We start from the raw sequence: 11,886 nt of genomic DNA on the forward strand, positions 1-11,886 counted from the left end.
AAGACGTGAAACTCACCGAGTGGTCAGGGGTGTTCACTGATATGCTCACACAAAAATCGCTGCAAAAGATGCTTTCCAACAGGTTTTATCGTAGTTTTTGTCCAACTCCATTGACTTGAATTGGATGGGCTGTGTGCGGTACGGTATTACTCCGCCGCTTCTTCTTCTGCTTCTTCTGTGTATTCAATTAAATGCCAGCGGTTTGCTTGTAATTGGCAAAGGTGCATTATCGCCACCAACTGGGCTGGAGTGTTTATTATTCAAGCTCTCAACGGAAGAATCTACGGGTGTGAGACGTTTGGAAAAATAGGTCCACAGTTTTACAACGAATGGTAAAACACCTGTTGGAAAGCATCTTTTGCAGCGATTTTTGTGTGAGCATATCAGTGAACACCCCTGACCACTCGGTGAGTTTCACGTCTTTGTAAACGAAAGTTTAATGCGTTTTATGAAGGATTGTTCCAGTGCCCATAGGCTGCCATTGTGTAGGTGGGGGGGAAAGCGAAATAAACCTAAAATTCTCGGGACAGCAGCATGTGTCCACATTTTAATCTTAACCGTTCTATTTCATCAGAAACGATCTGTAAACAGGGCTTTAAGTGTAAAATACCGAACTTGTCCTTTAAGCGACGATACGACATTATTGTGATTTTAAACATTTTGCGCTATGCTGATAACATATTGTGATATATTACAAATTGTTTTGACTGTAGAATGTCCTCAAAAAATCAGTTCGGAAAATAAGTTTTGAAAAATGGGGGAGAATTCCCTTTTTGATTTCAGGGGGGAGATGGGTCATATTTCAGAATTGAAATAGTTTTTTTTTAATTACAGTTATCTCACCTAAATGTTTAATCACCATGTATTTGTGCACTTGCAATTGATGCAAGAATCTGATGTGCTGAATCATATTTATATTGTTAGAAAGATAATTTGGTTATATTTATATTCAAGTGTTTGACATAAAAGATTATTTAATATTTAATATATATTTAATAAGGTAATTATAAAAATTATTATAATTACACAGGTTAAAAAAAAACTAAAAAACACCTGGAAATCAATTCCAGGGGGCAAATATTGGACTGTTATGGAGACATTGTGTTTTTAAAATTGAATTTACCTCTAAATACAACTTACACTTGCTCTATTTTGACTGTAGGTCTTTCACTATGAGAATAAAGAAAGGAAAGATCAGGAGAGTGTAAGAAGCAGTCTGTCTCCCACCCCCTCTGCCGCCTCCAGCTCCGCTTCTAGAGCCTGTTCCCCTCTTCCTCCTCCCCTCCCTGTCCTGAGTACACCGTCCCGGCTGGTCCCAACACAGATCAGAGAAAGTCCGGAGGATGAGGAGACCTCTGGGCTTCTGCAAAACACTGACACCTCCAACAGTACAGAAGAGGACCGTGGCATGGAGAACCCACTCCTGACCTCGCTGCTCATACCCCATGCCCGCTCTCCGCTCCTCCTGTCCCCTGTTGACCTGGATCTGGACGAGTCTCACGTCTGAGAATGTCCAGCTTCGGGATGTGCAATACTGTGCTAGTGTAACAGGAAGTGGCAGGGCTCTCCTGTGATCAGATTTCTTGAATAACTTGAATTTTTCTTCGTCAACTCTGATCAAACATAATAAGCTGATGTGCCATGCTTTGCAATCAATAGAAGTATTTATGAAGCACTGTGCTTAAAGGGATAGTTCACCCAAAAATTCAAATTCTGTCATCATTTACTCACCCTCAAGTTTGATGGGCCCTATTGACTTCCATAGTATGGGATTTTCCCATACTATGGATGTCAGTGGGATCCATCAACTGTTTGGTTACCCATATTCTTCAAAATATCTTCTTTTGTGTTCAGCAGAAGACAGAAATTCATACAGGTTTGTTACAACTTGAGGGTGAGTAAATGATGACAGAATCTTCATTTTTGGGTGAACTATCCCTTTAATTCCACCAATCAATGAAAGCTGATTAACCTGTGTTGTACCATTCAGTCTTTAGTGAGATAAATTACAAAGTATTCTGTGAAAATCATTTATTAATAATCATATATTAACTACAGAAACTCCTTGTGTAATTATATAGATGTATTCTAAATATTTGTCATCTCTTAAAGTATTTATTTAGAGGATTATATGAAAATGAGATATTTCGAATAATTTACTTTACTTTAAAATACTTTATTTTCAGAAAAAAACGATGCTTGTATAATATTGATGCCAAGTTTGTTGCCAAATGTTTGTTTGCAAAGACACATTTTCAAATAGATATAAGGAAAATAAGCAATTAAATATAAAGTATTTAAATAAAATAAATATATTTAAATAGAAAAATTCTAAGCATCTTCCCTGATGTTGTCCTGATTGTGTTAGTGTTGATTCCTTTGTTCATTGAGGCCCAATTCAACTTTGGTTACACTTTATTTTAAGTTGACATTGTTATATTGTAATTACTCAAATAAGTACTGAGTGATATTAATTAACTACATGTACTTACTATAGTGTTAAGGTTATGGATTGGTTTGGTTTAGAGTTAGTTACTTGTGATTATGCATAATTTACTGTTATTACTATAGTAAGTACCTTAAAATAAAGTGTTACCTCAACTTCTGACTCTAAAATACAGTATAACCTTTTTTCAGATACCTTGCACATTCTTCGACATAACGTTCAATGTTCAAATCGGAACTTAATTCACTGAATGTCTCACTCTGTGTTACCTAACAAACCCTGTGTTACCTGAATACCCTCAGAATGTAAAAGCTCAGCAGGTATTGTGTTTCTGTGTGTTCGATTTGTGGGTATATTGTTTTTTCGTCTAATGTGTTCGATTTGTTCAATAATAAAAATTTTAATCATGACATGTTGGTTTATTTTCATTAGTATAATTACTAAATTCATTTTATTTGTTGGATTTGTGAAAGAGTAATACTGACTTTTTGGTAACACTACAACAAGGTTTCATTTGTTAATGTATTAACTAACATGAACTAACCGTGAACCATACATTTGTTACTACTTGTTAATTGTTTGTTCATGTTACTTCACAGTGCATTAACTAATGTTAACAAATACAAATTTAGATTTGAATAATGTATTAGTAAATGGGAAATTAACATTAACAACGATTAATAAATGCTGTAGAAGTGCAGTTCATTATAGCTCATGTTAACTAATGTAGTTAACCAATGTTAACTAATGAAACCTTATTGTACCTATTTTTTTTATTCAAAAGAACTAGACACATCATGGCAATGCAAAACAGTTTATTAGCAGAAAATAGGCGATTCTTGGAATGTAACTATCAGTCAATTTTACTTGTTGGCCACAAATGTCTCGAGGACTTTAAAGAGCCTTTCATCTCTAGCATCAGCTTCTCTTTCTCTCCTCTCCTCTCTTTCTCTCCATTCCCTTTCATGTCGTTCTTCTCTAGCCAGCATCTCTTTCTCCCACCGGTCCTCTCTGGCAAACATTTCCCGTTCCCTCCTCTCCTCCCTCTCCAGCGCTTGACCCTCTCTCATTTCTTCTCTCTCTGCAGCCCTTCGATCTCTTTCCACCTCTCTCTCTGCAGCCCGTCGGTCTCGCTCTTCTTCTCTCGCTGCAGCCCGTCTGTCTCTCTCATCCTCCCTCTCCGCCGCTTGCCTCTCTCGTTCCTCCTGTCTCCTCTCCATCTCCCGCAGGATTATCAACCAATCCTCTTCCTTTCTCTGCTTGATGGGAGGAGCGTCCTGAGCAAATGAGGACACTTGGTCCGGCTTGATGAAATGGTTGAGGGGGATCTCGCCACTCAGTGCACCATCCATGATAGCATACCACTTCCAGGTTGCAATTGCGGTGTCTCCTCCCACCATACTGAGGCTTTTGAGGTCCTGCAATAAATAATCAAAGACAAATGAACTGCAGGTACATGTACCGTGTTATTAGAAATGTACTCTTTGTATTCATGTTGGTTTCATATGGTTTTGAAAAACGTTCTTAAGTTATTTTTAAGATAATATTGATGCAAAGTTTGTTGCCAAATATTTGTTTGCAGAATTCAGAGCACCTGCCTATTTCCATCGGGGAAAAAAAAAGTCATTAAATAACAATAATATATTTAAATTGAGACATTCTAACCATCTTCCCCTCAGTTGTCCACATTATGTTGGTGTTGATTCGTCTGATTCTTTTATATAATTTTCAAGAAAGGTTTCAATTTATCAGTCAAGTTTTAAGATGTTTTCCTTGCATCTTGAATGAGAAAAAAGGGGTGTAACAATACCCTCATGTCACGATTCGATACATATCACGATACTGAAATCACGACACGATATTTTAGTAAAAGGTGAACAAAAAATGTACTGTCAATTAAAATGCTAAATTTGGTATTACATTGGGCGTGTAAATGAATAGGCTTGGACTTGGTGCTGGTAACCCAATGCACAGGACAATGGTGACACCAGAATAAAAATATTCATGATTCTGAAGCTGAAAATACTGACTAGATATGTTTAAAATAATGTACGGCACTTTTTACTGGTAAGATAAGACATTTGGCATTATCAGGACCCACAAATATTCAGCAATTGCATTATTAAACATTATATTCAACATTATATAGTGGTTGAATGTAGTACTGACACTAAAACTGAAAACTTGATTTTTTTCCTCTAAAAACTATACACAATACATATTTTCACTATCCACAATGCATTATTGTTGCATTTTTGTATTGCGATATATTGTGATACGATATATTGTTTACACCCCTATGTTTAAATGTTTTTTATAGCTTTTAGGCTACATATTTATAATTTTTGCAATTATCATGGATTATTTTTTTTATTTAATATATATATATATATATATATATAATATATATATAAATTAATAAATAGAGGGACTTACAGCACATGACATTTTACAACCAAAACTACCAACCTTACCTTCTCTGTTAAGAGAATTACTGACCTTGACACTGACACTCTATTACATAATTTAATGTATATTTATTTATTTATATTTGCATGTTTGGTTGTGGTTGTACCTCATGATTTTCATTTGGCAAACTTTTTAAAATACTAATAAGCAATGAAGAAAGAAAAAAAAATTATGAGATTTTCTTATCAATCATTTTTTCATATCAATAAAGTTTTTTTCTTCAGGACAGTTGTACCCTGACATCTTTGACTTCACACTCATAGATCCAGACAAAAATGTCATGTCTTCAAGCAGAGTAATTCATTAGTATTTCCATTGTATTTAATTGATTTCTGCAGACATGTGACTTGCAAACAAGCTAATACATTTAAAGCATGTCATCACCTTATACTTTTGTTTTAGATTCTCCCACTTCTTTCGAACCCATGCAGGGGTCACTTTCCCTTCCAGCTGTTTCTCTTTCACATACAGCCTGTAGATGGACAGATCAACAGCATCAAATAAGTAAGAAGGCGGCGGCATGATAGCACTCAGTAAAGTCAGGACTGGTTCACTCACTCAAAGGCTTTAATGGCTGCATTTCTTCTGCCTGTAAACAGACTGTTGTTTCTGACTCTCCACACAATCAGATCTGCCGTGTTGGCATCAGTCCCTAAATGCATAGAGACGACTGGTAACAATATTTTGCCTTTTACCACTACTTGAAAGGGGAATTAATCACATACATTGACAATTTCATGATATCAGCATGTTGTTATTGTTGAAGCATTACGTTTTTTGGAAGTAAAGAAATCAGGCTAATCATAAAGCGATACATTTTGACATAAAAAACGTGCTACTTGCATTTAAAGACTTCTTCTTCCGAACCCATTTTATTTGTTTGTTTTGTTTAGCATTGTTTTCTTCTGCTGTTCTTTCTCTCTTGTGGGTGAGAATGAATTACAGCATTAGCGCCCCCTATCGTCAATTGCAACAGGCTTGTTTTAGTTGGTTGTTGTTTTCCGTGACTGATTTCAAAAAAGCTATATAATATGTTACATTGACACGATTCGAAAACGATTTGAATTATTTATGCGTTTAATGTCAAAGTAAGGAGAAAAGTGGTTTAATGAGACATCAGCTGAGGATTTTCTCCAGCAGGGGCGCTGTAGTGGTTGCGACTGTAGGAAGTGACGCGAGCAGGAACAACTAACGTTAGCGCTTGAAAGAAAGTGTGTAGTCACCGTGTGTTACCCGGTCTGCAGCTATATTTTCTGCATAACATAATCATATCTTTCAAATAGTTCTTCGTATTAGTGCTTGCTTTACATTTGTCATCATGGTAAGTGAACACGTTTGAAGAAATAATTGCGTTTGCTGAATGCGATCGTATTTATTAGCACTGTAGCTCATTTGCCTTCTCATCTTTAACTTACTGGAAGTTGTTATAAAATAATGTATCCTAACGTTCAAACTATATATCTTAAGTATTTTTGTATATATATATGAGCATTCCACACGCACAATACGCTTTAGTTATATCGAGTGAGTGCTATTATGCTGAATTATTATTATTATTCCCTAGTCATGTTTAAAACGAAACTAACAGTTGCACTTGGCTGCCTGGGCCAAATATGGATGGTGGATTAATCATGCATAGACGTGCTATATATCATAACTTTCATAATTGTATCGGTATTAGAAGGCAAATTCAGTATTTGAACTTTTTTTTTTGATCAAATATGATCATTTATAAACATTTCTGATGTGTATTTGGATAACAATTGCTGTGTTCCCAGTGGTACAATATTATTTGATCAAAACTATGTTTTAGTATTTAATTCTATATAATAACTATTTGAAAAATGTATATGAGTGTATGTAAGTTGCATTTTCTTAATCTTAGTCTTACTGTCTTCTGCCTATAGTCTATTATGTCATATAATGGAGGTGCTGTCATGGCGATGCGGGGAAAGGAATGTGTGGCAATAGCATCAGACCGGAGGTTTGGCATCCAGGCACAGCTGGTTACCACAGACTTCCAGAAGTTATTCCCCATGGGAGATCGACTCTACATCGGACTGGCAGGTCTTGCCACAGATGTACAGACAGTGTAAGAATACAATTTTAGATGCATTATAATCTTATGATTTTAAACAACACTTGTAATTTGATCTTTAATACTTTTTGGCTTTTACCTTTCCCTGTTATTTTAGATCTCAAAGGCTGAAGTTCCGCTTGAACTTGTATGAGCTGAAGGAAGGTCGTCAGATCAAGCCGAAGACCTTCATGAGCATGGTGTCCAATCTTCTGTATGAGAGGAGGTAAAAAATGCACTTATTTTCTTGCTAGCTACTGTTAATTTGCACCAAATACAAGAACTAGCCTATTTGCTGGAAAATGTAGGTCAACAGCAATTAGTTCAACAGCAAATGCATTCAATGAACAAAACACTGAATAGCAGTAATTAAAGAACTAATATTTTGCTTGGCAATATCCTGCAATATGGGAAAAATCTGACTTCCTAAATATTTAAATGTCTTGCTAATTGGAATCGAGGAGGACACTAATGCAGTATTGGCTGATGCTGACAAGGGCATCAATACAGATTTTTCCCAGTTAATTTTGTAGCCACTCACATTGCTAAAATCTTTAAATATTCTAAGACATTGAGGGAGAGAAGTGGAAAAGTTAGACTTATACAGTAAGATATCATCCGCAAAAAGAGAAATGTAATGTTTGGAACCGCCTATAGTGACGGGAGATTATGTGATCCTGACGAATTGCCAGCGCCAGAGGCTCTAATGAAATTGCAAATAGCAATGGTGATAATGGACACCCTTGTCTTGTGCCTCTACTCAACTGAAATACTCTTGAAAAGCATAAACCTGTTGATACCCGTGCAGGAGTTAGTATATAAAATCTGGATTATGTGAATAAAGCGAGAGCCAAAGCCAAAACAAGTTAAAACAGACCATACGTATGTCCACTCGACCCGGTCGAGGGCTTTCTCGGCCTCTAGTGAGAGGATAGCGCGTTGTTCGTTAGCCAGGTCGGATGCGTCAATCATTTTCAGGCGGCGTCGTGCGTTATCCATAGCAAAATGTCCCATGAGAAATCCTGTTTGGTCATAGGGAGCTGGCGACTGTTCCTAAACGTTGGGCTAAACTTCAGCATATACCTTGGCATCCGTGCTAATTAACGAAATCGGCCTATAGCTTGAACAGCAATGGGGATTCTTCCCTTTTTTCAGAACCAGTAAGATAAGGGCACTAGTATTCTGACCTCTGTGGTAATGACCTGTATCTATTGCAAACTTTAAGTGGTCGAGAAGGAGTGGTCCAATTAGATCCCATAACACCAAATACAGCCCCGGGGGTAAACCGTCCAGACCAGGGGCCTTACCCCGTATTCATTGACTCTAGAGACTCCTTTAGTTCTTTCAGCTCTATTGGAGAATCGAGAAAATGTGCTGCTCATCATTTATGTGAGGGAGATTCAGTTTTGACAGAAATCCAATACCAGGTTGTTTCTCCGCTCCCACCTCTGATCTGTAGAGATGCTCAGACAATTCCTTAAATATACTGTTCACCTCGCCCGGAGCTGTATGAAGATCATCTGCACAAGTTTTTGACGGACATGATAACGTGCGCAAGGAAAGAACCATGTTTGAATTCTGGGTAATTATAAAACGTGCTGGAGATGATTGAAATGCTTTTCGTTTACTTAATTATACTTACTTTGCGGAATTAAGTGTATTTTGTGGCTTAAATAAATTACGTTACTCAGACACTGAAATGTTACATTCAACTGTCACAGACTTTTGAAAATCAAGGTAATTATTATTTTTTTATTTTTTTTATTTTTACCAGGAAAGGAGTGGTTTTGATTTACAAAGTTGTTTTATTGTCTCTTATAACAAAAATATTTTATTTTAACCCATTTGTTTATTATTACTCCTTAGCTGATTTTGAAAAAAAATCCCTTTATTAGGATACTGTATTTTAAAGATAATTTTGTACAATCCAAATAAGCTTTTCAGATCTTTAATGGAAAGGGTTTCAACTATATTTTTCGCACTTGTTCATGTGAGCCATAAACAATTATTGCACATGCACCTGTGGAACGGTCCATAAGACACTAACAGTTTACAGGTGATAATAGGCAATTACAATAGCTTAAGACACTAAAGAGTCCTTTCTACTGAAAAACACCTGAAGAAAGATGTCCAGGGTCCCTGATCACCTGTGTGAACATGCTGCAGATGTGGTCAGAGCAATAAACTGCAATGTCCGTAATCTAAGATGCTAAGACAGTGTTACAGGGAATCTTTAAATTTAGACAGCTGTGTCCTTCCAGTGTTTTCAACCCTGTCTCCGGATGCACACCAACAGTACACATTTTGTCTGATCCATCCATTTCATTTCTACTAAGGAGCTGATGGGTTGAATCAGGTGTGTTTGATTAGGAAGAGTTGGGAAATGTGTGCTGTTGGTGTGCTTCCAGGCACAGGGAACAGGACACACTGCCCTGATATGTAATGTGTAACACCTTTGTCTTTCTCTGAAATAACATTCCCATGCACTCTGTGTACATAATTCCAACCCTTCATGTCCCTTTCTCAGGTTTGGGCCGTACTATATTGAGCCTGTGATTGCTGGTCTAGACCCAAAGACCTTCGAACCCTTCATCTGCTCCCTTGATCTTATTGGATGCCCAATGGTAACAGAAGACTTTGTTGTGAGCGGTACTTGCTCAGAGCAGATGTACGGCATGTGCGAGTCGCTATGGGAACCTGACATGGTAGGTGGAATAGAGCCCGTGTGCATCACTGTATTGGACATGAAGGCTGGTTTATGATCTAGACCTGGTAGTCTCATAGACGATGCTGTTGATTGTGTTCTCTAGAAACCAGACGATTTGTTTGAGACCATCTCACAGGCCATGCTGAACGCTGTTGACAGAGACGCAGTGTCTGGAATGGGAGTCGTTGTTCATGTCATGTAAGTGTATCATCAAAACATCAACTGTAGTTATAGTATGAAAATCATTCACTTTTAATCAACTGACTTTAAACTGCACAAAACGCATTATGTGAAGATTGCCATATTTTTACTGAACTTAAAACATTAAGACTAAGTTATTAAATGATTTTATTCACTGTATACCCTGGGGGTAAAAAGTTTGGAATATTTTAGATTTGTTGTGTTTTTGAAAGAAGTCTCTTCTGCTCTCCAAGGCTGCATTTATTTGATAAAAAAACAGTAATAACCGTAATATATCATAATTACATAATAATACAGTTTAAAAAAACTGTTTTCTACTTTAATGTATTTAAAAATTTGATTTATTACTGGGATGGCAAAGCTGAATTTTCAGCAACATTACTCCAGTCTTCAGTGTCACATGATCCTTCAGAAATCATTCTAATATTCTGATTTGCTGCTCAAGAAACATTTCTTATTATTGACAATGTTAAAAACAGTTTATTGCTTTATATTTTGATGGAAACCATGATGCTACCATTTAAAAGTTTAGGGAAAGTAATCTTTTTTTCTTCTTTTTTTTTGTTGTTGTTAAAAACGGATTTAAAATAAAAATCTATATTTTTATTCATCCGGGACAATTAAATTGATTCAAGTGACAGATATATTTCATAACATTATAAATGTCTTTACTAATTCAAATAAGTGCTGTTCTTTTTTACTTCAAACATCAAAGAATTCTTAAGAAAATTATCAGTTTTCACAAAAATATTAAGGAGCAAAACAATGTTTTCAACATTGATAATAATAAGAAACATTATTAATAATTGAGCACTAAATCAGCATATTAGAATGATTTCTGAAGGATCGCGTGACTGAAGACTGGAGTAATGATGCTGAAAATTCAGCTTTGCCATCACAAGAATACATTACTTTAAAAAAAAATATATATATTCAAATAGAAAACGTTTTTTAAATGTAATGTTTTACAATATGATCAAATAAAATGCAGCCATGGTGAGTATAAGAGACTTATTTATTAACATTAAAAATCTTAGTTATGCCAAATGTTTGACCCCCGGGGTAATTAATTTAGTATGATTTCTTGAAGTCACACTCTTGAAGTGTGAAGTGTAATGCATGGTACAGATTCAGACTATGAAGTGTTTTTATTTTTACATTTCTAGTTGAATTCAGTGAGTTAATTGGTGTATGTGGTTATTTCACAGCGAGAAGGATAAGATAACCACACGCACCCTGAAGGCCAGAATGGACTAGAGAAAACGACTACTGCTGTGTTTCCTGTCCTGCGTCCCCTTTTTCTTTTTGTACTGAAATAGAATTTGCCCCTTTCCATTGAATTGAGACAGAAAGATTGAATTGTTCAATAAAAATTTCTGATATTTACTCATTTGCTTATGTGGTCAGAGAGAAAAAGTGGTCTAATTCTATGATTTTGTAAAGTACTGGGACAGATTAGGTAATTCATGCCAAACCACCAGAAAGGATTTACCACATAAACAGGGATTTGATTTTTCCCAGAACAATAGTGTCATGAATAATGGAGTTTTATCCTCCTGAGATTGAAAACCAAATTTAGCTGCAGTGTGTACGTGGCCATGGATTTGCAGCGGTCGCATGGACACATCCAGTGTAGTCTCAAGATGTTGTTCATCTCAAAAGTCGGGATCACAGTCATTTGACCACTTTATTTGAGATAAAACTCAATAAAACACTGATCATGTAAAAGAATGGAGTCATATAAAAAGATGCACAACAATAAATGAATGCAAATCCTTGTAGTGTGAGTGATAGGGGATGTGTTAAACTGAGCTCAATATCGGCTGGCTGGACTGAGTGGCCAATGCAAGCGGCAGTAACAGTATTTCCAGGCTGTTGTAATTTTGCGCTGTGTTGCTGACGCTGAGGCTTAGTTTAAATATTTTCTTGACACAATCAGGAGAAAACCCCAGAGTCTGAGCTTATTATAAAAAGCTACACGTAATT

At 36.2% G+C, this 11,886-nt stretch overlaps 3 protein-coding genes across 5 annotated transcripts in view; 2 read left to right on the forward strand and 1 right to left on the reverse strand.

The window, feature by feature from the left end:
* The window catches only part of unc80 (unc-80 homolog (C. elegans)), a 76,211-nt gene extending 73,938 nt beyond the window's left edge, over positions 1–2,273 (forward strand). Inside the window, exon 64 of one of the 2 annotated variants that reach the window (XM_079883329.1) lies at positions 1,163–2,273. In XM_079883329.1, coding sequence (XP_079739455.1) covers positions 1,163–1,507 — 345 coding nt within the window. In that variant the 3' untranslated portion in view covers positions 1,508–2,273. The remainder of the gene's footprint in view (positions 1–1,162) is intronic. The other variant, XM_079883330.1, reaches the window with a different exon arrangement.
* Positions 2,274–2,851: 578 nt separating this feature from the next.
* Positions 2,852–5,845, reverse strand: LOC307166403 (uncharacterized protein). 2 transcript variants are annotated; one of them, XM_079884733.1, is made up of 4 exons: positions 5,759–5,845; positions 5,474–5,567; positions 5,300–5,387; positions 2,852–3,864 (listed from the first exon to the last, which is right to left on the reverse strand). In XM_079884733.1, the coding sequence occupies exons 1-4, from the start codon at positions 5,784–5,786 to the stop codon at positions 3,310–3,312; spliced, it is 765 nt and encodes a 254-aa protein (XP_079740859.1). In that variant the 5' UTR covers positions 5,787–5,845; the 3' UTR covers positions 2,852–3,309. The 2 variants fall into 2 exon arrangements, with proteins under 2 accessions (XP_079740859.1, XP_079740860.1); XM_079884734.1 differs by having other exon boundaries at positions 3,251–3,864; positions 5,474–5,585.
* A 226-nt stretch (positions 5,846–6,071) lies between these two features.
* psmb3 (proteasome 20S subunit beta 3) lies at positions 6,072–11,286 on the forward strand. The gene is made up of 6 exons (XM_079884735.1): positions 6,072–6,236; positions 6,823–7,007; positions 7,111–7,218; positions 9,520–9,697; positions 9,803–9,897; positions 11,109–11,286. The coding sequence occupies exons 1-6, from the start codon at positions 6,234–6,236 to the stop codon at positions 11,155–11,157; spliced, it is 618 nt and encodes a 205-aa protein (XP_079740861.1). The 5' UTR covers positions 6,072–6,233; the 3' UTR covers positions 11,158–11,286.
* Positions 11,287–11,886: the final 600 nt, after the last annotated feature.

Source organism: Squalius cephalus (genome assembly GCF_949319135.1).
Source record: "Squalius cephalus genome assembly, chromosome: 10".
Lineage (NCBI taxonomy): Eukaryota > Metazoa > Chordata > Actinopteri > Cypriniformes > Leuciscidae > Squalius > Squalius cephalus.

Excerpts from the sequence above, each read along its gene's own strand:
- psmb3 (XM_079884735.1), top strand. Across the intron at positions 7,219-9,519 it reads AATCTTCTGTATGAGAGGAG|GTTTGGGCCGTACTATATTG; the intron begins GTAAAAAATGCA and ends TCCCTTTCTCAG. Across the intron at positions 9,698-9,802 it reads CGCTATGGGAACCTGACATG|AAACCAGACGATTTGTTTGA; the intron begins GTAGGTGGAATA and ends TGTGTTCTCTAG.
- LOC307166403 (XM_079884734.1), bottom strand. The coding sequence starts at position 5,786 with ATGGGTTCGGAAGAAGAAGTCTTTAAAT. Across the intron at positions 5,586-5,758 it reads GGAAGAAGAAGTCTTTAAAT|TCGTCTCTATGCATTTAGGG; the intron begins GCAAGTAGCACG and ends TATTGTTACCAG. Across the intron at positions 5,388-5,473 it reads GCAGCCATTAAAGCCTTTGA|GCTGTATGTGAAAGAGAAAC; the intron begins GTGAGTGAACCA and ends GTCCATCTACAG.